The 26,396-nt window shown below is 42.7% G+C and overlaps 1 protein-coding gene and 1 long non-coding RNA gene across 9 annotated transcripts in view; one reads left to right on the top strand and one right to left on the bottom strand.

Moving 5' to 3' along the window:
• Window positions 1-8,539, top strand: part of ITPR1 (inositol 1,4,5-trisphosphate receptor type 1) — a 224,352-nt gene extending 215,813 nt beyond the window's left edge. For all 8 annotated transcript variants that reach the window (XM_079957524.1, XM_079957519.1, XM_079957521.1 and 5 more), the window contains 2 exons: window positions 2,489-2,650; window positions 6,714-8,539. In XM_079957524.1, coding sequence (XP_079813650.1) covers window positions 2,489-2,650; window positions 6,714-6,800 — 249 coding nt within the window. In that variant the 3' untranslated portion in view covers window positions 6,801-8,539. The remainder of the gene's footprint in view (window positions 1-2,488; window positions 2,651-6,713) is intronic.
• LOC307209137 overlaps window positions 1-26,396 on the bottom strand; it is a 46,427-nt gene that overhangs the window by 8,793 nt on the left and 11,238 nt on the right. Inside the window, exons 3-6 of the long non-coding RNA XR_013835327.1 lie at window positions 23,134-23,269; window positions 9,184-9,241; window positions 8,541-8,623; window positions 1,148-1,665 (exon numbers count right to left, since the gene is read on the bottom strand). This is a non-coding gene — a long non-coding RNA (uncharacterized lncRNA). The remainder of the gene's footprint in view (window positions 1-1,147; window positions 1,666-8,540; window positions 8,624-9,183; window positions 9,242-23,133; window positions 23,270-26,396) is intronic.

Genomic DNA, 26,396 nt, shown 5'->3' with positions numbered 1-26,396 from the left:
GTTTCTGATAAAATGCTAGCACTAGATTACAAGAATGCTGCAAAACAAGTTCAAAAATGGTAACAATGGTTCTGAGAAGATCTTGTGATCCATTCATCTGCAGTGAGAACTTTGATTCACCCATCACTATTACAAGCATATGCCTGTTGAAAATAGAAGTTAGATTGTAAATTCATTGGAACAGGGCAACATAATATGCTTTAGTTTTTGAGGTGCTCTAAAGCGCTATCTACATTGATGGACTGAGCTGTTAGTTCTGAATTTCTGTTTTTACTTGTTTCTGGTTTCCATTTAATATAATGACATTTTACTTTTTAATGGTACTTTTAATGCCACATAGAGGCAACTAGCACAGCAGGGCTATGGTCACCATGTTTTTGCTTGTGTGCCTTCCAGGTGCATGGCTGGCTACTAGAAAGTAGGATGCTAGACTTTATGAACTTTTGGTCTGATCCAATAGGTACATGTGTATATGTACACTCAAAGGCATTAGAACCTCAGAATAATAAAATATTGGTTCCTAAAGCAAGAACTGGTTTTTGAAAGGCCACCTATCAATTTCAAGTGTGGTTCTGTGGAGCATGAAGGTGAATGCCAGATTCCTCTTCTCAGGTTGTATCCGACGCTGCTATTTTCCTCACACAACGGACGCCAGCTTGCGCAACAGAACTTCACCTTCTTTCCTGCAGCTCCTTTCCCCTCTCCCCCAAATGCACTGTCAAAATCTGCACCACAGGATTGGAGGATCCTCAGCAGCAGATTTGGGGCAGAGGGAGAGGAAGTCCTGTTGCGTGAGTGGAGTACCACTGGCACAGCATTTGATACAACCTCTGTTGCCTAACCTAGAGATGCTCCACTGACTAAATGGAAATAGCTAGAACTTGGCAGTTGTCATAGTGTGTGGTTGAAATTGATTGTTACAATAGATAAAACTTGGCTATCAGACTAGTTTTGTCCCAGGTTTCATATGAGGTAGTATTAAAGTGCATCTGCTTACACCCAGGCTTTCTTGCTTCCTCCTCCTCGTCTGAACTTCAGCATTAAAGATATGCCTCCAACGTGGGAGGGGAGAGAAATCAAACAGTAGCACTGAATGGCTGTCAGTACTGGCCTTTAATGAATTGAGAAACTTTTGTCTGCTACGCACCCTTTCTCTTCCCTTTCTGCTCCCACAGTACTTAGGGGGTTTTCTTTTTGCCAGTTTTCCTTCCCTTTTCTTTTGCATCACTAACTGTATACATCAGTGCAGAAGCATGCAACATCACATTTATATAGTTGATTTACCTGTAAGCAATTAGCTGTGGAACCCCCAAATATGTAATCAAAACAGGTTCTATAACTGGGGGTGGGGAGGGTTTCAACATTAGATTTAGCATTCACTTATTACTTGCTCCTCTGGATTCTGTCAATAAGTGTTGGTATGTATGTTGATTTCACTAGAGGTTACTCCTCCACTTCCTCACCTTGGGGAGAAAGTAACAAGACCACCAGGAGATCTTAGGTTCTGCAAGGAACCCATATTCTGTAGGGAAGAACCAGCTTTCTAATGGATTCTCTCCTGCAGAACCAGGGAGTTTCAAATACACAAGGAATCTTCCAGTTCAGTTGTTCTTGTCTCATAAGGAAAGTTGCAAAGGAAATCCCAAGACTTACTCCCCAAATCACCTGTAATAGATTTAAAGAGGCCAACTAGTGAGTAAAGTCGCCCCAAATATCTTGTGAAGGCATCTCATTATTTTAACTGAATACTTTGAAAGAATCACAGAACACATTACTATTATGAAAGTTAGCATTGTGAAGCTTTAGCCTTCTCCCATAATTTGGGGAATAAAATTGATTGGTAAACATACTGCTGATTAAAACATTTTTTAGGCACAGCCTATCCATCATATAGAAGTTACATGTGTTTTCTTTCTTTTTAGCTACTGTTGATTTTAGTGCTTTTAATATCTGTTTTTAACTGTTTTTATAGATAATTTAAAATGTTTTATTTTCTATTTTTGTAAACCACATAGAGGTTTTGGGGGGTTTTACAATTAAGTAGTGTTTAAGTTTTCATAAGACATATAAATGAGCATCTTGTTTTTCAAGTGTGGAGGGCTCAAGTAAACATTGTTACTAGATATGTAAATGGAAAAAATTAATGTGGGGAACATGTTACCTGTAATTCAAAAGCAGAGGCTACAACAAACAATCTCTTCTTGAATTGCTACAGTTAAGCATGGAATAACTTCACAGTTATGAGGTGTGAAGGAATTCTAATATTGCATTGTTTTGTGACTTCTGAGCAATAGTCATTAAAATTGTCTGAGATTAATTGGATTATTTTTTTTACACCAGAAGCACATGAAATGCGTTTTTAGTGATACAAAATTGTATTTTAGAAGAACCTTTTGGAGCGTTACCCATATTCAAGTGAATTTACAGTGGCCAATATGCAATTGTGTCTTTGCTGAGCATTTATGTCATTGTCATGCCTGAATTTCAGGAGAGAAATCTGGATTGGTTCCCTCGGATGCGTGCCATGTCGCTAGTGAGCAGTGATTCTGAAGGAGAACAGAATGAACTTAGAAACTTGCAAGAGAAGCTTGAATCTACCATGAAACTAGTGTCCAATCTTTCTAATCAGCTGTCTGAGCTTAAAGAGCAGGTAAGAGACTTCCAGAAGATGCAGACAGGGTATGAGTTTACACAAAGCCTTTGTTTTCACAAATTTTGGAAAACCAGAAATGTCCTAGTCACATTTAATAAGTGTCACTGAATGGAAAACCTGAGGGTGGGGAAACCAACTGTTTGTGTTTTTAATGCAGCCTTCAATTTACAAAATAATATTGGACTTGGGAGAGAGTATGACAGACTCTCCCCCTGCCTTGATATGATGGGTAATAGGTAATACAGCAAGAAGCTTCAAAATTATTGGTATTCTTTGCTTGTTCTGCAGGGTTGGTGACATTGGTTGCTAAGTTAGAAGGCCAAACACACACATATCCTAGGTTACCATTCACCAGGCTTGTTTAAACTGGCCTAGCAAGAGGGGTTGTTTGTTTTTTTCTGTGACGTGTTTTGTTCCACCGGGATTTTTAATTTGTTCTAGCTTAAAATTAGTCAGAGGGAAATTGACACATGCAAATAAGCATGCTTCTGGTTCTTTATTTCTGGCAATGTGGCAACCCTCACTTCTATTCTTGTAGTACATCCCTAACTTACATATAATATGTAAAGATGCTAACATCCTGCTCCTGCACATGCCCTGTCTATCTGACACTACAAGACTTACTCTTTGCCTTTTAAACTTAAAAAAGTTTATGCCTTAATAATCTTTTAAAAACACACACCATAGGATTAAGGGCTGAGTACAGTGGTACCTCGGGTTACATATGCTTCAGATTACAGTCTCCGCTAACCCAGAAATAGTACCTCGGGTTAAGAACTTTGCTTCAGGATGAAAGCAGAAATTGTGCTCCGGTGGTGCGGTGGCAGCAGGAGGCCCCATTAGCTAAAGTGGTGCTTCAGGTTAAGAACAGTTTCAGGTTAAGAACAGACCTCCGGAACAAATTATGTACTTAACCCGAGGTACCACTGTAAAGGCATGGATTTCAGTTCAAATGCACTGTCCTTCTCGGAATTTCTTTGGATACTGCACATCCTTTTGCCTCCTGCTTGTTCCTTATCAACCACAACATGCATTGCTGCATTTTGGATTTGTAGCCAGTATTTTAAAACATGTGACTGAAGTAATCCAGAATGGAATTTGATAGCAAGCTCAATGGGAGGCCCCTCTTCTCCTTCCCTACCTTTTGCTTCAACCTCACCAGCTAAAGCCCGAATATGCCTTAATGTTTAAAGCCTTCCACTTTTAACTTGCCCAGCTTTTAAACTTTGCCCTTGTGAAAATGAGAATGACATTAGCATTCAGAGGGCCTCTGCCCTGCTGAGGAAGAAGGGGAAACCAGGTTTATTAACAGGAGAGGACTCTTTGGAATTTCCCCTAAGTGCAGCCATTGAGTGTGCCCAGATCAAGTTGCAGCATGTACCAGTTGTGTGACCATACCAATACATCACTTTCTCATTAGGAACAACCCTTTCTAGAAAGAAGAGCTAACTGAGAGTCTGGTTTGAATGAAATAAGAGCAAGTTTCCCTTTCACAGCTGTCACTTCTAATTGGTTTTTAGAGACTAGAGCTGTCATTAATGCCAAAATTCAACAATTCCATTTGAAACACTATTGAACTGCAACAAGTGGTGTAAACATTCCTGGCAAACTATTAAAAAAAAATACCACTGGCAATTTAATGAATACAAAGTTGTTGGTTTGTTATGAATTTTCAGTACACTTATGCAGGAGTCAATATGACCTTTACATTTTCTCTCTCTTTAGTAAATGCCTTGGTCTGCTTTTTTTATACCACACTCCACAGCATGTCATTACATCACAAGCACACACACAAACACACACAAAATTAGTAGTTTGCAAGCAATATACCAGAGAAGGATCCAGTTGTACATGTGATTGTACCTCTCCCATAAGCTCCCACCGCCTTTGCTATGTGGACGCCCTATCCAATTATTATTATTATACGCTGTCCATCTGACTGGGTTGCCCATCCACTCTCAGCAGCTTCCAGCATATATAAAAATATACTAAAACATTAAACATTTAAAATCTTCCCTATACAGGGCTGCCTTCAGATGTCTCCTTGGCTTGGGGATTTCATAACGCCATACCCTCCAACATTTTTCCAGTGAAAATAGAGACACCTTAAAGAAAAGTGGGACATTCAGGGATCAAATCAGAAACTGAGATGGCTTCTGTAAATCCAGAACTGTCCTTGGAAAAGAGGAACAATTGGAGGGTCTGTTGCTATGGCAACATTGCTTGTTCACACATCACATAACTCAAATTTTTTTTTTGGATTCTCCATAATGCTAAGAATGGACCAGATTTGTACTGACCAAGCACTTTCTGCAGTGACTTGTGGCCTCCACTTACCCCAGCCCTGTACATCTCACGAATGCACTCTGTGAACCTCGTATGAATATGCAAACAACCAGGTTTTAAAGGTGCATACACCCTTTAAAAGGAAGGGAAGGAAAACAACTAATAGTTTGCCTCAGGATCCACTTAAGTGATGTGTTGCAAATGCTAATTGGCAAGCAATATGCTGCAAATAACAAATAATTTAAGGGAACTGGTTTAACAGAAAGTTATCAGGGACTGAAGCATCAAGCTTAAACATTTCTTCCACCATAATGGAAATGTAGCTAATTCATGACAGAATGATATTTCATGAACATTTAGAGATATTGCATGAAGATTATGATTAGGCCCTCATTCCACTAAATTAGCTAACTAAGTGTGCTTTAGTTCTGTTTTCTTTAGCAGTTAATTTTGTAATCTGCCCATTCTCTATGTAGTTTAAGACATAAAATCTCAATAACAATTATATACATTTTAGTACATGCTTCAAGCATATGCAAATTTAAAAATAATGTAAATACTTTTTGCAGTTGGGGTGGGGCTTAAATATTTGTTTAGTAATACAAAGTTCCTTTCAAAAAGGGAGAAAATTGATTTCCACAGAATGTAACATTCATATTGTAACAGAAACAGTCTTTTGAATTGCACTTGCTACTGTGTTTATTTTTATTTTGTTTTAGCCCTTAAATGCCACTTTTTCAGTAGCTGGGCAAAGCACTTTTCTGCAGAGGTGTGGCTCTTACAATGCAGTCCTATGCATGTCTACTCAGAAATTAGTCCACTGCAATTTACTCCTAGTTGTGTAACATTGCAGTTACCTAAAATTTATTTTTGAACCAGCTTGTTGTAAACACTCAGTGCAGTGTATCTCCTCAGCCTAAAATGTAATTTTCTAATTGCCATTTATATCTTGGGTACATTGCAAATTCATATTCAAATACCTTCCAGCCCAATTTTATGAATCAGTGTACCAGTTCCAGATGCAGGATCAGGTTAACATAGCCTGCTGCTGTGTTAACAAAGGGACCGGGTTGACTTGCCTCCCTTCCATTGGGCTGAACTCTGTTCCCAATCCAGTAGCATTCTGTGTTCCCAAGCTCAAGTTTCTACTCAGGGATATGTGTGGCACACAGCCTAAGAGTGGGTTGCATCAGCAGGCGGGGATAGAATAAGAGTCCATTCCTATTCCCTTCTGCAAGATCCTGGAGAATAGCAAATAGCTGTGCCAGCCAAAATGATGGGGCTGTCATTTTGCAGAACTGAACATTCTACCTAGGGAGCTGCTACACACAAAATGTTGCCACATATAAAGCAGGCTTTCCAACGTTGGATTTAATACAGCTACCATGCAAGCATTTATTTGTTTGAACTTCTTATTTGATAGCTTGCCCATGTCACCCAGCTGAGCTCTGTGGGGACTGAGTGGGGATTTTCCTTTGCATTTCCCATGTCCCAACCTCTCCATTCCACCACGTAGCTTGCTTGCTGTCATGAGGAGTCAATGAGCACTTCGTGCTAGACTCCCAAACTTTCTCTCTGGGTTTTCCCAACTGGGCGGGGGTGGGGTAGATGTTTTTCTCTTAATTGTTTTTGATGCATCAAACGGGATCGTGCTTTCTGTTGCAAATGGCTTTCAGAATAAACCTTGACCACAATATAACAGCAATAGCTCATTCTGTGGTCTGACGTACAGGAAGTGCTTATGTCTAACCAAGTACATGTTTCAATTTTCCAGATGACAGAGCAGAGGAAGCAAAAACAGCGTATTGGTCTCCTAGGACATCCTGCTTCTATCAATGTGAACCCACAGCAACCAGCATAAATCAGATGGGTGGCTTGTCTGCCCACCCTATTCCCCATTTTCATAACAGGAGTTGAGATTCAACCCTTAAAGCTGTTTCTGTATACCTAGTTCATTGTGTGTAAATAACCTTTTTATACTGTATGTATAGGGCTTCATTGAGAAAGTATGGGCACATTATTGGAAGGGGGGTTACATTTGTGCCAAAAAAATGCCTTTTATAGGAAGAAGTGAAGGGCACACCTAACTTGCACTTGAAAATGATTATTGATTAAAATAGTACGTGACCTGTATTTTGTATTTAAGACCTTCAGATAGCTGGTATTTATGGGGTTTTTATACAGTTGTGCAATATGAATTATGCAATCACACTATATTTGTTCTTTACTCCTGTGTGTCCTAAAGGGAGTGCACATATCTTTGGTGTCATCTTACATCATTTACTAAATGGCATCAGATGACACAGTTAAACAAGGCTGCTGAGAAACCGTGTTCCTGGCGAGGTTTTGTCCTCCAGGACATTTTTGTAACACATGGCATTCTGAGAGATTGACACATCATGGCAATGGTGCTTCCTCTTACCACCCCCACCTCCCAACATTCCTCTTTATCTATTTTTGATTTAAATTAAAATGAGCAATGAGGTTTTATTCAGAATAGACCCATTGGAATGAATAATCATGACTAAGTTAGGTGCATTATTTTTCAAGAGGTTTCCTCTGAGTAAAACTCTGAATACCACCCAAAGTTCTTAAATGTTACTTTGAGGATTCCAGAACCCACCACAGTGCAAAGCTGCACCTTGGCAGACTGATCCCTAAATCTTAAGAGGTGTGGAAGAGGCTAAAGCATTCATTTATGAAAAAATCTGAAGTATTGAAATGAACCTTTTTCTTTATGGAAAAATTAAAACTAGGAGGATTTGACACTGCTGCAGATCAGTGTAATCTTCTAGATTTTTCCCACTTGTGTGTGCGTGTGCCATATTGATTTAGAGGATCCTAGAAGGGTTTGCAGGCTACCACCTCAGTTGAGCATCTGCACTTTGTAACTCAGACAGAAGTACATTCCCCCATGCATTAAACCAATTAAAATGTTAAATATCCCTTTTGGGACTCCTAGCTGAGCACTGATTTTGTAATACTTGCAAAAGAGCCACTGGTTTGAGATTGTATTTTAGTTTTCATTCCATCTTGGTCACATTTTTATTGCTCACGACAGCTGAGAAATATGGAAGAAAAAACCTGTTGCCTAGTTTTGTACATGGTCATTTTACAGAAGCTAATTCTCTGCTATAAAAAAGCGGAGATGATGAATGCTTATTAAAGTTTGTAAATGCATAAATATAGATATTTAAATAAAATATATAATAATAATGTATAGTACTTCAGTGTGATAGTCTCATTCTTCTTCAGCACTAATGAAACTATTCTCCATTCAGCTTATGCTGTCATGAACACTGCTTACCTGAAGGGTAAGTAAATGCATTTGCCAATAAAGTACTGTGCTTGAAAACCAAAGGCTGGGGTAGATAATGATTGATCACTTACTGCTACACCAGCCTTATGCACGGTGTCTAATACTAAAGTCCATTTCCAAGCCAGGCAGCATATCTGGTATTACTTTAATGTGCAAAGGCTAATGTTTCTATGCGCAAGTGTTTTTAGTCTTAAGGCAGTTGATGCTTCACCAAACCAAAAATAGCTGTGTTCCTCTTCAAACCCATGTTTAATTAAATTAAAAAATTCATGTTAACCTTACCCACTGGTTTCCTTCCGTATTTGAGTTCCTCAGTGTTTGCTTTATATGTTGCTGGAAACAAAGGATAAACTAGGGTCCTGGCACTGTGAAAAGTAATAAAAGATGGCCTGTTATTGGAACACACGTTTTAATACTTCTGTTTTTGCATATTTTATCTCTTATACATACACACACACACAAACAAACACGCCTTATGCCATACTGGAATTACCAAACAAAAACAAAGCATGCTGATTTATTTATATTAAACAGGTTAAAACTCTTTACACCTCCTGCAAAACTAGTGGCCTTTTGTGTCATTCATTCAACTCTGAACCCTACATTGTGGATCTTAGTTGCAATGCTGGTCACTACTCATAATCATTACATGATGTGAGAATATAAACTCTGAATTTATCACAATTCTTTCTCTTTCCAGTTACATTCTCAATCCTGCCTATAATGAAGGGTTAGAGTTACCATACTGGCTGGGGATGGTATGAGTTGTCATCATCTCAACAACATCAAACATCTGGGGACCCAAGGGTTGGGGAAGGCTGATGTGGAGAAATCTATAAAATTTTCTATGGGTGATTATAGCTAAAACAAAACCTGTTGTTCCAAGCTAGAGATCTTCATGTGTTTGTGTGTGCATATTTTTTACCTGTGTGGGCTGCTCAACTGATTTTCATATGGTGTCTCAAGAACAGGCTGATTGGGATCTGTTAAAACAAATGGGAATAATGAGCTTTTTATGAATGTTCAGAACTCTTGCACAACTGAGCACTATGCTCTTTCCAATGGACATCTCTTCATGAGCATTATCATACAATTTCTCTTACACCAAAACTTGTATATACTTTAAAAATCCTCTTAAGTAATATTCATGGAAAAACAAAATTGTTGTTTGGTGAATAGGAAGAATGCTGCAGGATGTTTTGGATCTCACCAATGACTGTGACTAGGCAAGGAGAAATATTTGTAAATGCTTCACAACTGTACAACTGTTGCAACATAATTTTATTCCTGTTTACTCAGAGAAATCCCACTGTGTTTAATAGGTCATCCTCCCGGGTGAGTGTTCTCAGAACTGCAGCCTAAATGTGGATCGAGTACTGAAGTTCCCATTATTCCAAAATGGGAAGAATCAGTACATGTAAAATTTTAAGTGATAAAACTTTTACTTCTCTTCAATCCATTATAAGTCAGTTTATAATTAAAACTTAAATCTGTCAAATACCGAATTTGCAAAGAATATATTACTTTATATATTGCAATCCTTCAACATTTCTCTTTTAAAGGAAAGCAGCTTGGCATTTATAGGTACAGTCATTAAGTGAGATGTTTCAGTTGAGAACTCAGGTATGGGTAATACTGAGAATCCAGTAGTTTTACTTACAGTAAGTTTAAAAAGGAAATTATTTCCCCTGGAATTATTTCCATTGCATAAACAGCAGAACTGCATGTGGTTAAGAAAAGCTAGTTAAGCCAACAAATAAAAATATGGTTCCTTTCATCAATGGACTGAAGACATGACGGCACTTGCAACATCAGACTTTGTTTGAATAAATATGCTTTCATGTGAAACAAGTTTATACAGAATATAGGTGGTTATTAATAATTATATATGTATTAGCACGTATAAGAATAATAGAACTATAGAATTGGAAGGGACACTTAGGATCATCTAGTCCAACCTCCTGCAATGCAGGAATATGCAGCTGTCCCATACAGGGATCAAACCTGCAACCTTGGCATTATGGCCACCATGCTTGTATACAATAGCATATATTGCACTTTCTTCTTTTCTCTTTTTTCACTTTATTTTATACAACTGAAAAAAACTTTAAAATACTAATAAAAAAGCCAACAAACCCTAATGAATCAACAACCAAAGTTAAAAAACCACCTGGCAATTGCAGTCAAGGCAGATTTGCAGTCGAGGACTTACAACTATATGAAGTCTGTCACAATATATCCTTCATGAAACAAATTTGGGGATAATTTCTCTATGTTTCATCAGGAGATCATCTTTTTCGCAACCTCTATTCAGGAGGCATGAGCTTTATTCTCCCTTTGTTCCAACCTAATCATGCCTTGTGGCAAAGCTATTGTTTGGATTCCTGTGGGCCTAAAAAGGGAAAGCACTATATGAAGTCCACTGGTAGAACACATATAGGACCCCACAACTAAATGAAGACTTTTCTTTGCACTCACTACCCATGGTGAGAAAGGAAAAATCCCACCAACACTATAGATATTTTCCCCATCCTATGCTTTAGTAAAACTACTTCAGTAAAAAAGCCAAGCCATTAAGAGGAATTCCCAAGTAGAACCATGTTTGTATTTTGCTTGTGGCTTTTGTTTCCCCACCCCCCACCATGCAGCCTTCTCCTTACACTGTATTTTTTCTTTCAAAGCAACTCACAGCTTAGATTATAGCTCTTCATCATGGCCTTTTCATAGATGTTCTAGAAAAAAAATAGTTAAACCTTGCTCTCTCAAAGGGTGCCTTAGCCACTAGGAAGAACTTTCTGACAGTAAGAGCTGTTCAACAGTGGAATGGACTCCCTCAGGAAGCTGTGGACTCTTCCTTGGAGGTTTTTAAGCAGAGGTTAAATGGCCATCTGGCATGAATGCTTTAGTTGCGATTCCTGTATTGCAGGGGGTTGAACTAGATGACTATCAGGATCCTTTACAATTCTATGATTGCAAATCATAAGGAATAACCATGTGACCCCCCCGGTGCAGAGTAAATCCCTGAGGAAGAGTTGCTTCTACCCACCCACCACTGGTTGTCTTGGTAGTAACTGTGCTCTGATCTCTTTTTCCCTCCTCTCCAACTAATTTCTCTCTTGCCTCTCTAGTGCTTTGGTCAACCATGCATCCCCAGGGAATGTATGGCTGCATGCATTCTGCATAAACTTTTGGCTTCTTCCTCTAACCCAGCTTTCCTTACACTGGAATCCTCCAGATGTTGTTGGATTACATTGCCCATCACTCCTGACCATTGACTATGCTAGATGGGCCTGACAGGAGTTGGAGTCTAAAACATCTGGAAGGCACCAGGTTGGGAAAAACTGCTCCAACCTGATTCCTTACCCATCTGTTGGCCTACTTTCCATTGTCATCCTGTATCCTTATTTAACAATGGTTGCTTTGCTCCTTCTCTGCCTTCCTGTCACTCATATGCTGCTGCTTCTCATCAGGTTTTTCATCTCTTACTCTCTCTAGAGGCTTAACCAAAATATTGCCAGCTCCAATGAATGCTCACCATTTTTGTGCTGTGGCACACCATGGCTCACGATTAAAGGGCCAAGTGTGTGTTTCTTGGAAGTGTGTGTAATAATAATAATAATAATAATAATAATAATAATTTATTATTATTATTATTTATACCTCGCCCATCTGGCTGGGTTTCCCCAGCCACTCTGGGCAGCTTCCAAAAGAATATTAAAATACTGTGATACATCAAACATTAAAAGCTTCCCTAAACAGGGCTGCCTTCAGATGTCTTCTAAAAGTCTGGTAGTTGTTGTTCTCTTTGACATCTGGTGGGAGGGCGTTCCACAGGGCGGGCGCCACTACCGAGAAGGCCCTCTGCCAGGTTCCCTGTAACTTGGCTTCTTGCAGTGAGGGAACCACCAGAAGGCCCTCGGCGCTGGTCCTCAGTGTCCGGGTAGAACGATGGGGGTGGAGATGCTCCTTCAGGTATACTGGACCGAGGCCGTTTAGGGCTTTAAAGGTCAGCACCAACACTTTGAATTGTGCTCGGAAACGTACTGGGAGCCAATGTAGGTCTTTCAAGACCGGTGTTATATGGTCTCGGTGGCCGCTCCCAGTCACCAGTCTGGCTGCTGCATTCTGGATTAGTTGTAGTTTCCGGGTCACCTTCAAAGGTAGCCCCACGTAGAGTGCATTGCAGTAATCCAAGCGAGAGATAACCAGAGCATGCACCACTCTGGCGAGGCAGTCCGCAGGCAGATAGGGTCTCAGCCTGCGTACCAGATGGAGCTGGTACACAGCTGCCCTGGACACGGATTTAACCTGTGCCTCCATGGACAGCTGTGAGTCCAAAATGACTCCCAGGCTGTGCACCTGGTCCTTCAGGGGCACAGTTACCCCATTCAGGACCAGGGAATCCTCCACACCTGCCCGCCTCCTGTCCCCCAGAAACAGTACTTCTGTCTTGTCAGGATTCAATCTCAATCTGTTTGCCGCCATCCATCCTCCAACCGCCTCCAGACACTCACACAGGACCGTCACCGCCTTCGCTGGTTCTGATTTGAAAGAGAGGTAGAGCTGGGTATCATCCGCATACTGATGAACACCCAGCCCAAACCGCCTCATGATCTCTCCCAGCGGCTGCATGTAGATGTTGAAAAGCATGGAGGAGAGGACAGAACCCTGAAGCACCCCACAAGTGAGAGCCCAGGGGTCTGAACACTCATCCCCCACCACCACTTTCTGAACACGGCCCAGGAGGAAGGAGCGGAACCACTGTATGACAGTGCCCCCAGCTCCCAGACCCTCAAGATGGTCCAGAAGGATGTTATGGTTGATGGTATCGAACGCCGCTGAGAGATCCAGCAGAACTAGGAAACAGCTCTCACCTTTGTCCCTAGCCCACTGGAGATCATCAACCAGTGCGACCAAGGCAGTTTCAGTCCCGTGATGAGGCCTGAATCCCGACTGGAAGGGATCCAAATGGTCCGCTTCTTCCAGGCGTGCCTGGAGTTGTTCAGCAACCACTCGCTCAATCACCTTGCCCAAGAATGGAAGATTTGAGACTGGGCGATAGTTGGCCATCGTGGCCGCATCTAAAGATGGTTTTTTAAGAAGCGGTTTAATAACCGCCTCTTTCAGCGGGTCTGGGAAGGCTTCCTCACTGAGGGAAGCATTCACCACCCCACGAAGCCCATCGCCCAGCCCTTCCCGGCTAGCTTTTATAAGCCAGGATGGGCAAGGATGAAGGAGACAGGTGGTTGGTTTCACTCATCCAAGCAGCCTGTCCACATCCTCAGAGGTAACAGATTGGAATTGATCCCACACAACTTGACTAGACAGGACTCTAGCACTCTCCCGCCCCGGCCCTGCTCCCACGGCGGCGTCTACCTCTTCCCGAATCTGAGCATCTTTATCTGCAAAAAACTTTGCAAAATCATTGCAGGAGAACATGTGGCCCGTACTGGGCCCCGATGTTACAGGTGGTTCCGCTAAATTGCGGACCACCTGAAAAAGTTTCCTGCTGCTGTTTTCTGCAGATGCAATAGAGGCGGTGAAGAAAGTCTTCTTTGCCGTCGCTACCGCCACTTGGTAGGCTCGACATTGAGCTCTAACCTGTGTCCGGTCAGCTTCAGAATGGGTCATCCGCCACCGGCGCTCTAGCCGTCTCAACGATTGTTTCATTGCCCTCAGATCCGTGGAAAACCACAGGGCTGTCCGGGCTCCATGCAATCAGAGAGGGCGCTTCGGAGCCAAACAGTCAATAGCCCCGGTTAACTCCACATTCCAGCGGGCCACCAGGGAATCGGCTGAAAGGCCATCAACATGGGATAAAGCATCCCCTACCACTCTCTGGAAACCATTCGGATCCATTAAGTGGCGGGGGCAGACCATCAGAATTGGTCCCACCTCCCTGCAGAGGGGAAGGGTCGTGGAGAAATCAAGTTGCACCAGGAAGTGGTCTGACCATGGCACTTCTTTCGTTTCGCTTTTAGTGTCAGATCACCAACATCCATGGAGGTAAACACCAGGTCCAAGGCATGTCCGCGGCTATGGGTTGGGCAAAACTTATTCAGGGACAGCCCCATGGAGGCCATGCTTTCCACAAAGTCCCGAGCGGCCCCTTGTAAGGTCGTGTCGGCATGGATATTAAAATCCCCTAGGACAACCAAACTAGGTGTCTCCAGGAGAACATCCACCACGACCTGAAGCAGCTCGGGCAGGGAATCCTTGGTGCAGCGGGGAGGTCCGTACACCAAAAGGAATCCTGTACTGCCCCTATTGCCCAACTTCCAGAACATGCACTCAGAGAACTGGGTCTTCCCAATAGGATGCCTGGTGCAAACTAATGACTTCCTAAAAATCACTGCAACCCCCCCTCCCCGCCCACAAGGCCTGGGTTGCTGTGCGTAAGAGAAACCTGGTGGACAAGCAGCGGCAAGAACAGGCCCATCTGCCTCATCCAACCAAGTCTCTGTTACACATACCAGGTCAAATCCTCCATCCATGATCAAGTTATGGATGGCAGTGGTCTTATGAATCATTGACCTGGCATTGCACAGCAGCACTTTCAGGTCATGTGGGTATCCCTTGCTGATTCTAGTATCCGTCCGGACAGGACCAGACCCGGAGGCAGGGATAGTCCTCAGACAACGACTAAACCTGCCTCCTCTGTAATGACATGGTCTGGTCTTAGCGTAACTCCTCCTCCTCCCCATGATCACTGAGATCGGTTGTCCCAGCGCATCCCCCTCTGTGGAGCATGCCCCAGCCATTTTGTTGGCTGGGACCCACTTCCCGGCTGTCCTGACCCCTCCCCTTAAGAACAAAATAAGACCTTAAAACAAAAAAACAAAAAAACCCAGAAAACAAAAAAAAAACAAAAAAACCCCAGAAAACAAAAAGCAATACAAATAAAAAACTATAAAAATTACAAATCCATTAAGATCAAACAAATTCCCAACTAAACATCCATCCCACCCCCACCCCCCGTCCCCGCATATACAAAAAAATAAAATAAAAAGGAAAAGGAAAATTTTAAAACATTCTAAAAAGAACTCTGCGCCCCTCCGGATCCCCCTGGGCCGCAGCAGCAGTGACAGAAACCGTCCCTGTGAGGCCTGTCAGGCCCCACCCTGGGCCAGGTGGTGAGTGGCAGGAAGGAGCAGGGCCCTCAGACACTCACACAGGAGAGTCCTCCTGGGCAACGGAGCGCAGCAGTCCCTGTGAGGCTTCAGGCCCCACCCTGGACCAGGTAGGTGGTAAGCGGCAAGAGCAGGGCCCTCAGACACTCACACAGGAGAGTCCTCCTGGGCAGCAGAGCGCAGCAGTTCCTGTGAGGCTTCAGGCCCCACCCTGGGCCAGGTAGGTGGTAAGCGGCAAGAGCAGGGCCCTCAGACACTCACACAGGAGAGTCCTCCTGGGCAGCAGAGCACAGCAGTCCTTATGAGGCTTCAGGCCCCGCCCCAGGCCAGATGGTGAGTGGCAGGAAGGAGCAGGGCCCTCAGACACTCACACAGGAGAGTCCTCCAGGGCAGCAGAGTGCAGCAGTCCCTGTGAGGCTTCAGGCCCTGCCCTGGGCCAGATAGGTGGTAAGCGGCAAGAGCAGGGCCCTCAGACACTCACACAGGAGAGTCCCCATGTCATATACATGTGGTGACAAGGACAGGGGGTAACAAAGGTGCTTATTCTTTATTGGAGGAAACTTTATTTAAAAACCAAAAAAGTTACATCTACTAATCTGATTCATTGGCTAAAGAGGTTATTCAGCTATTACCTGCTGGCTTAATCTAGACTCTAATGACGCTTTGTATTGACCGGTACAGCTTTGATTATTAAGTGTAACATAAATCCTGTTAGATGACAAATATAAACATTTTAAATAAAGAAATCAAAACTAGCAGTAGTTGTAATACTAAAACTAAAACTAAGAAGCCATAACATAGGGCACCTTTGTGTGTGCAGCTGCTGTACAGAAGTTTTGCCTGTTAATAAGCTCCCCACCCCCACCCCGCACCCCTACCCCTTTGCTGTCTTTCTGTATTTTAAGTGCTTGACACTTGCACATGATGATGTATGTCTAAATGACAGGTGGGCCCTGTAGACCATCTATTCCAACCCCCATGTCCGATGCCTGAAATCCAGCACTAGGACATCCCTTCAGACCTCAGAAGAAGGTGAATCCACCACTCTGCTAGTTAAGTGGTTCCATTGCTGAACTGCTCTTAACATTAAGCAGTTTCTCTTAGTCTCTTTATTGTTTCTAAACTTTTTGTTTAATTGTTTTTCCAATTCTTTTATTTTTTTACAAACAATATTGAGAAGGGGAGAAAACTGAATGAACAAATTCAGTTTGTGTACTCATGCTAATTTTCAGATGAGGCAACGAGCTGCAGAAGAAGAGGCAAACTATTATATCATTGTGTCTCATGTTTATTACAATGTCTCACTTTTCCAGCTGATTGGCACAGAATATGACACAAAGATGTGAGTTGAAAGTCTGTAATCTCACAGCAGGGATTTTAAAAAGGCTGAGTGTAATGGCTCCCTAATTGCAAAAGGGAGCCTTGAATGATACTTTTGTCGGAAAAGTTATAATGTAGTTCCCAGCAACAGTTCAAGTTGTCTATAACATGATCAAGTTCAAGTGTCATAATTGGATTTTCAAACTGTCCTTTGGGTTTCTGAATAGAGGAACCATATTTAGAGTACTTAACCTTTTGAAGATATTGCTTTGGATCGTCTCACAGATGCCAACATCACATTTGGAATTCAGTGGCTAGAAACAGTATGTGATCTCTCCTATGCAGATTGAAAGAAGTTAAAGTAAATGCATTCTAATGCTCATTGGTGAGCGGTGGTTGCGGCCCGGTGCAATGCCTCCACTGCTGCTTGGATGTACAGCATGTCCCCCTCAGCCACCATGGAGGCTCATGGGTTCCCGCCAAACCCGCTGATTCAAATGAGCCAATCCGTGGCCACCTTAGTGGGGTGTGGATTGACGAATGGACCTGAGGGAGAAATGCTTCACTCAGGTCCGCTTGGCAACTGTAATTCCCAGCCAATCCTACCCTCCTCATCCAGTCAGGCAAGAGCGTCACCCACCCTTCTCGCTCCCTTCGTTTTAGTTGTTTGCTGTTTTAATCAATTCCTTTTCAGGCTTTGCTGTGGTTTTTTTGACAGTCATCATATTCAGGGCTGGGAAGGATTTTTCCCTGTTCTGCAGGTTTCGCCTTCCCCATAGCACTAGAATCCTATAGTCTTTCATACATTCATCCCTGTGACAGTGATAACAGGGTACCACATTAGAGGGGTCTGGAGGGAAGTCTTTGTCCAAAGAGTCAGTTGTGCAGGGCTAGTGAGCTTCCCGCAGCATTTGGGGGCCATCTGCGTAAACCTACGTTTTGCTATGGATCCACCCCTGAACAGACCCTGTCATGCCTCAGATACACGCCCAATGCCTATGCCAAGGCTTCCTACAAATTCTAAAAACAATAAAACCTTTCCTACAGACATAGTTAATAGTTCACAAAAGAATGGGTCACATCTCACAAAAAGCTTCTTAATAAAAAATATGGGTGTCTAAACATCCTGACTCTTGGTGCCTAATTCTAGTTGGTAATTGATTCCAGATGGCTGGAAGAATTTAGTGCATCCTGAAGAGTATGTAACCAGAGGTACCACTGTACTCTCTTCATTTCCCCTTATCAGGAACACAGTTGCTGGGCAGAGATATATGTGGCGAGGCGATTGCTTAGGTGACCTCAGGAGTACTACCAGAATTACTGGGGCCAAGTGCACAGTATATGGATTGGGCCCTCTGCTGTACTCACAAAAGAACAACTTGCATTGAAATTGCATTTATGGCCCCCTTTGCAGGTGGGAGTTAAAGCCCCAAAAGTAAATCAGGGGCCGCACAGAAGTAATAAGGTGTCTGAAAGACAGAATGCCTCTTGGCAGCCGTTGTCCCAATTTGTTAAGTTATTAAGCTGCTCTATGTACAGTGGAACCTCGGGTTACATACGCTTCAGGTTACAGACTCCGCTAACCCAGAAATATTACCTCGGGTTAAGAACTTTGCTTCAGGATGAGAACAGAAATCATGCTCCGGCGGCGTGGCAGCAGCGGGAGGCCCCATTAGCTAAAGTAGTGCTTCCAGTTAAGAACAGTTTCAGGTTAAAAACGGACCTACAGAACGAATTAAGTACTTAACCCGAGGTACCACTGTATATCCTGTTTTTCCACCAAGAAGCTTGAGAGAGCATAAATAATTCTTTCCCCCTGCCTGCTTTAAGTTGAGCTAAGAGAGAATGACCTCCTCAGTGAGCTTCCTGGCTAAGAAGGGAACGTAAATGTGGGTCTCCCCAGTCCAGCTCTAACCACTATATAACACTGCCTCTCAAGTATATCATTTTTCATCTTCCATATTATACTTGCAGCTGAATCTGTGATCTGCCTTGATAGGAAGTTGTAAAGCAATGTTTTTGAGCTGAAGAATTGATGCTTTTGAATTATGGTGCTGGAGGAGACTCTTGAGAGTCCCATGGACTGCAAGAAGATCAAACCTCTCCATTCTGAAGGAAATCAGCCCTGAGTGCTCACTGGAAGGACAAATCCTGAAGCTGAGGCTCCAATACTTTGGCCACCTCATGAGAAGAGAAGACTCCCTGGAAAAGACCCTGATGTTGGGAAAGATGGAGGGCACAAGGAGAAGGGGACGACAGAGGACGAGATGGTTGGATAGTGTTCTCGAACCTACCAGCATGAGTTTGACTAAACTGCGGGAGGCAGTGAAAGACAGGAGTGCCTGGCGTGCTCTGGTCCATGGGGTCACGAAGAGTTGGACACGACTAAACGACTAAACAACAACAACAACAACAAAAATATCCATCCATTGTTGGTCTGCAACAGCTCTTGGACACATGCAAACAATAAATTGGCCATCATCTTCAAATAACCAAGAAACAAGGATGATTTTGTGGTGAGGGTGGCTTTTAATAAAGTAGGGACCTGATCCCCTCTACTGAGGCAGCAGGGTTCTCTAGGTATGTTGCCCGTAACAGAAGACTTTGTGCCAAAGCAGAAAATATGAGCAACAAAGGTAAAATGTGCTTAGGAAAATATGTACCGGTAGTTACATAGGCAGAGGCAGAGTACACCTATTGTACTCACTACAGGAAAAAGAACTGCTGACACATCTGATCTGGGGGGAATTCCTTTCCACTCCCATTCCTTTACACCTAAAGCATGGGGGTGGGGGAACATCATACAATAAAAGGGTTTTTAAAATTAGTGGCATCAATTCATTACTTTCAACTGAAAATTCTTGAACATTAGGCACGTCTCACTGGATAAAAGGGGATAAAAGGGGATAAAAGTGATATGGGTCAAAACAGATTCCTGCCTTACTGTTCTCTAAAGCTCCAAAAATTTATATGGACTGGGTTCCTGTGTCTAATATAGTTGCATAAACCGCCATATCTTGCCATGCACAACTTCTATAACTATTCAACAACAGAGTGCCATATTAACTGAACCAAACTTCTTCATTTCTATTTAAGCTACTAATGTTGCAGTCCTATGCTCTTACTTCAGAGTAAGTCCCACTGAACCCAGAGTGACTTACGTCTGAATACATAGGATTTGTTGAAAGATGGAAAGAATACTCCAGTATATGTTACTTCTAAAAGTTCTCATCCGCCATCTTTCACCATTGGTTTGCGTATATGAATAAGCACATTCATGTTCTCCTTTTGTGAAATACCTCACTAGTATACTATCAATTCACTTTATCAACACACAACAGTGACCACCTAGAAACGGTCCTTTTTCTTTCCCAGAGTATGACTACCTGCACTATAAGAGATAAAGGCTTCCTCAAAACCAATATATCATGCCTTTTGTGCTTTGGATGTTTTCAAGTAGAAGGCTTTCAATATTTTGGTATGCTGTGTCCAAATGCTACAAGTTCCAAAGTGATTTCTATGCCTCTATAACAACCTTCCCCAAACTGGTGCTTTCCAGATGTTTTGGACTGCAACTCCAAAACTGGCTGGGACAGATGGAAGCTGTAGTCTAAAATATCTGAAAAACAGCAGGTTGGGAAACACTGTGCAATAGCATTAGCATGGGTGCCAGAGCTTGTAAGAGTGGATGCTGATAAAAAAGCCCACCTTAGCTGTTTCTTCCACTAAAGCCCTTGCAGTATGATTTGTTCTCCTACACCTGGAGTGGTATTGCCATGTTTTACCACACTCAATTTCTTTTGGGGTTGATTTTTTTTTGTTTTGAATGAGCGTCAAAGATAAGCAAAAAAAAAAATGTCTCCGTCCCCCTCCACTAACCTCAGCTGATTTGTTTTTGAGCAACCATCTAAGATGCTGGAAAACCCCTGTAAAATACTTTTGCTTTAATCAGAAAGTACCAAAAACTCCACCAGTTTTGCATTGCAAAGCAGTGGGTAAAGATTTGAGTCAAGCATCATGTCTGTGGCTTTTGTGGGTGGGTGTCTCTCAAAATGACTGTTATCCTCTATCAAAAGGGAAATCTGCATGTCATGTCTGAATAAGACTAGTTAAATCTATGGTAACAAATACCGTCTCATCAATTCACACAAAGGATTGACCACATGCCCCTGTTGCCTTCCAGGCTACTAGCCCTAGACACTAAGCACGAAGTGCACAGCAAGTGAAATAAAAGAACAGAAAAAGTAAATGTCAACAGAGTTTTAGAAATGTAATCTAATGCTACCTATGTGCTTTTCAATGGACAGGAGATGTACTCAAATGTGTTTATGAGAAATATTTGTTATCTGCTCCAAACTTTATTATTTTCTCATAATAATAAACATGTACACAGAATATACAATAGTGACCCTAATTTGTAATAGTTTTGAGTCTTTGACATGGTTATCATGCTAAAACCTCAAAGCATCAGCCAGGCAACCTGGAAAGTTTTGAAATTATTATGCAACCTATGCCAACCTTGTGCCCTTCAGACATTTTTGAATACAGCTCCCACTGGTCCCAGTCAGCATAGTCAATGGGAGTCTGGGACAATGAGCTATAGGTCAAAACATCTGAAGGACCTTGGCTTGATTACTGTAATTCAACTACTAGACTGATTGATACAAATAGATTTTTCCCATTTATAGTATAATAAGCTGCTTTTGCTTTATTCCTCTCTCGTCATGTTTCAATAAAGCCCAATATTCAAACTCTTCTACATGAGGAGCAAAAAGGAATATGAACTTCCTTATGCACATGTGTTACCTAGTCAGTTTGCTCCTGTGAATGTTAAAAGTAGTACTTGGGCTTCTTTTCCCATAATGCCTTTGTTCAACACAGATAATTGTGTTATGAGTTTCGTGGGGGTTAGGCTGAATGCCCGAGCCCCCTTCTAATTCTTGGAGTAGCCAAGCTAGCTTCCTGGTGAGGTCATGGGTCATTAAGGGAACAAAGAAAGGGGCTCTGTGCAAGATGGGAAATAGGTGGGGTCCCCTCTCTCAACTTGCTGATGGTTACAAGAAAAAAGGCAGAGTTGAGAGCAGAGAGCTGTGTGATGTGAGCTAGAAGCAAAGCATCAAGCTGGGAAGCCAGAGAGTCAAGCAATGTTTGATTTCTGTTTGAATCTAAGGGTGTAGCTATGGGGAAAGCAAGGCCCTCTTGGGGTGCTGATGCTGTGAAACCCTCCATCATAGGCTCAGATTGCATATGTGTGTAAATAAACCATATATCCTAAGTGTGTAAATAAACCATATATCTTAAGAAAACCACAATCTTCACTGTGCCTCATTCCAAAAGGAAACATGGACCCAGGGTAAGCACCTGGAATACTGCACTGCTTTTATATTGGGGTGGCGTGCAACAATATAGCTACTTGTAGAGACTAAAACTTGGGTGTCAAGTCCAAGGAGCATATCACACCATTCCCAAATGAATTCATCTACCATCTGAGGTCATCTAGTGAGGCCTTTTGCACATCGTTTTGCCTCCTGAGATACAGTGGAAGGGTGGTCCTTATGAGTGAACCTTATCTGCTGTGGAGTCCATTACATGGAACCCTTCACCCAGGGATGTTAGACCAGCTCCTTTTTTATTGATATCCCATCATTGCTTGAATACTTTTCCAGTGATCTTTTTATCTGACTGATGCGCGCACGCACACACGCACACATACATATATATAAATTCCTGGCTCTTTTTAAATGTTTGTTTCTCTCTATATTGTAGTGATCTGCTTTTTTATTTGATGCTATTTACTGTTGTTTTGCCCTCATTAAAATCACTCTTCCACCCTCCACTGAAGGGAAACTTTCGGGTATCTGTATATCCCAGGGTCTCAAAATGTTGGCTCAGCGTACTAGTCAGCTACCTACCACTGCCCCCTCAAGTCCTCAGGCATGTACAGAGAGCTTGAGAGGCAGGTTATCTCTCATTAATGTGAGATAAGGAAAAGGGATGCAGGTGGCGCTGTGGGTTAAAGCCTCAGCGCCTAGGGCTTGCCGATCAAAAGGTCGGCGGTTCGAATCCCTGCGGCGGGGTGCGCTTCCGCTGCTCGGTCCCAGCGCCTGCCAACCTAGCAGTTCGAAAGCACCTCCGGGTGCAAGTAGATAAATAGGGACCGCTTACCAGCGGGAAGGTAAACGGCGTTTCCGTGTGCGGCTCTGGCTCTGGCTCTGGCCAGAGCAGCGATGTCACGCTGGCCACGTGACCCGGAAGTGTCTCCGGACAGCGCTGGCCCCTGGCCTCTTAAGTGAGATGGGCGCACAACCCCAGAGTCTGTCAAGACTGGCCCATACAGGCAGGGGTACCTTTACCTTTACCTTTTTAAGGAAAAGGTAAGAAACATTCTCTGTTGATACTCATAAAAGTCTCCTGCTGTTTCTTACCTGTTAAAAAATGCAGTGGAAATGAATCCTCTGGAGCAGGGATCTGTATGGTCTTGAGTGTTCTGTTCACCAGAGCTGGAAGCAGATGTTTTTGTGAGCTGGTGAATTGATTTGTGGATGTCTTTGTACTGCCAATCTAGACAGAAAACCAGAGGTGCAGACAAAATAATTTAAACCTGGTCCACACGCACAGTCTATAGCTGAAGATTGTACTTAAGAATATTTCAAAGGTTCTGCCAGCCCAATTCCACTGCCCACTTGTTTTTAGAAAATTAGTAATTCACTAGTCCTACTTGCAATGATTATTTTGAGAATGTGTTTGTTCTGAAAAGATAGCGGGAGGAATTCAACATCACTCTTCTGATTGCTCCATCAGCATGCACATATATACATAGGTTTGTTTGTGGTTTTTAAGCAGAGGTTGGATGGCCATCTATCATGGGTGCTGTAGTTGAGATTCCTGCATTGTACGGCATTAAACAAGATGGCCACTGGGATCCCTTCCAACTCTACAATTCTATGAGATCAGCTTGCCTGATGGAATTATCCCCCTCCCCTGGCACAATGTTCTGAGGGTTCTCCTACCCAACCTCCCCCCATATCATTTGGGGGGGGTACAGGGTAAAGAGAGGGGAAAACCCCGCTGCCCTAGTGGAAGTCCTTGTGCAGGGTCTGGCTGGATGCAGAGGGAGAAGACTGGGAGGAGGTGGTGTTGGAAGTTGAAGTGGCAACAGGGTTTAGTGTGCAGAAGAGGCTGTGGCAGATGACAAGTCATGGCAGACTCAGAGGCAGGAGAGGAGAGGGGCCAGGAGACAGAGATGAAGCAGGTTGCAAAAGAATCCAGGGAGTCTCCCTATCCTGCTGTGACCACCTCCCCTCCTCACTGGTCTCCCAGAACATGCAGAGAATTGAAGAGGCCAAAGCAATGAGAGACAAGGCGACAGAGCCTTATGCTGCTGGGGAAAGAACTGGGGAAGGCAGGAACCTTCAGTCCTTGCAACTGATTCATTGTGGCAAGAACTTCTGGGAAGAGTTGCTCTGATCACTAGGCCTGCACTGTTTTGGTTTCTTTGACTAAAGAGTTAACTTCACTGACTCGGTGTCTTTTCATTGCTGACCTACTCCTGACTCCAACTCCTGACACCTCTGTTGACGGGGACTCATCAGGTGAATTCCACCCAGTAGCTCCATACATCACTTCTTTTATTCACAGATTGTGTGCATGAGGCATTTCTTGTTTGCAACTTCATATATTATAATTTAAGCAGCTAAATGTCAGCTCACAGATTTTAAAATACTTAATATGCTCAGCAAAATAGACATAAATCTAATCAGATGTACAACAGAGGAGTTTCATTTTCTCTTACATTCCTATGAGTTAGATTGTTTAAGCTTGTCCATTCTATGTTTTGCACAAATAATGTATAGTGCAATCCAGAAATGCATTTGGTATACATTTTATTTCCCACTTATGACATGATTCGAACCATATCTACGCTGTGGTAAGCCCAAATGCAGTCAATGCAGCTAGTTCCAATTAAGCGTTGCTTAGGAGTGCATCCCAAAAAAATTTTAAGCTTGTCTTCAAGGAATTTAAAATCCCCTAAGTGTGCAATCCTAAGGCAGGGGATGGAGGCTGATGGCAGGGCATCAGTCATATCCAACACTGTGTCAGGCCCTAGTTGACATGGAGGAAATAAGGGTGGAGAATTGCTTATGCACTCCTACATCCTTTTCTATTTTTTCCCCTTCAATGGGAGGGAACTAAATGGGACTGGACTATATCAACTCCAGGGCTGCCACAGTTCCCTCTCTGAGTTTGGAGTTCTTGGAAGGTGTTGGATCCAAGGCTTCCACACAGTTCTCCTTTGGCACACCTCTAATCCACCTCCAGATATCCCCTTTTCAGCTTTACTATTCCAACGGTGGTAGGTCTAGGGCTGGAAGGAGGGAATCCGACACAGATCTCAGTCTCTGAGATCTCACCAGTGACACTCACTCCACTTTCAGAGAGGGAGATCTGATGCTTCCTATTGCCCCTGGATGCTCTCACAGGAGCCAAAGGGATTGCTGATCCCATCACACAAAAAGCAATACCTATCTTTTTCTTTTTGTTCTAATAGAGTCTTTAATAAAAAGTCTAATGCTCAAAACAGAATTCTCATTGGGTATCATATAATTCCCCATAATTTAGTAAAAGTTTGAATTAATCAAGGTTTGATTAAATTTTGCCAAACAACAGAAACCCCCTGCAAGCTAAGTCAGCTCAGCAGAGCTAGCTGGATAGGCCATTAGCATGGGACAAAAATACCATGTCTGGCCACCTGAAAAGAATGCATGCCTCAAAAGAACAGTGCCTATCAAAATGAAGCCCATCCTCAAACTAATGTGTTATTTGCCACATCCTGGTTTCTCAGTCAAGGCCAATTATAACTGACTTCATGATAATGAGGTAACGTCTCTGACTTTGGGTCAATTAAATGCTGTTCTTCTTTGTTTAACAGCTAGATGTGTTCTTAATAAACATATTTTTTAAGCCTCAAAAGACAAATATCAAACTCCAGTAAGACTATAATTCAATAATAAAAACCTGCTTCTTTTTCTTGTTCTAAATTTAACTATTAATTAACCTACTTTTAAACACACAATTTTAAAAGTAATAGTAATACTTTATTATTTATATGCCACCCATCCTACCTGGTTGCCCCACCACGCTGGGCAGTTTCCAACAAATTAAAACATCAAACACAGTAAGACATCAAACATTAAAAACTTCCCTATACAGGGTTGTTTATGTCTTTTGACATCTGATGGGAGAACATTCCGCACGGCAGGCACTACTACTGAGAAGGCCCTCTGCCTGGATCCCATAACTCACTTCTCGCAATGAGGGAACCATCAGAAGTTCCTCAGAGCTGAAGCTCAGTGTCTAGGCTGAACAATGGGGGTGGAAACACTCCTTCAGGTATACAGAGCCAAAGCCATTTAGGGCTTTAAAGGTCAGCACCAACACTTTGAACTGTGCTTGTAAATGTTCTGGAAGCCAATGTAGATCTTTTAAGATAGGTTTTATATAGTCCCAGCAGCTACTCCCAGTCTGGTAGCCACATTCTACATTAGTTGTAGTTTCCAAGTCATCTTCAAAGGTAGAACACATTGCGGTAGACCAAGCGGGAGATAACCAGAGCATGTACCACTCTGACAAAACAGGGCATAAGCAGGTAGGGTCTACAGTTGCCCTTGAAGCAAAATTGATCTGTACG

The sequence above is a fragment of the Podarcis cretensis genome, assembly GCF_951804945.1.
Source record: "Podarcis cretensis genome assembly, chromosome: 2".
NCBI lineage: Eukaryota > Metazoa > Chordata > Lepidosauria > Squamata > Lacertidae > Podarcis > Podarcis cretensis.
This window is presented reverse-complemented; position numbering and strand designations above follow the sequence as displayed.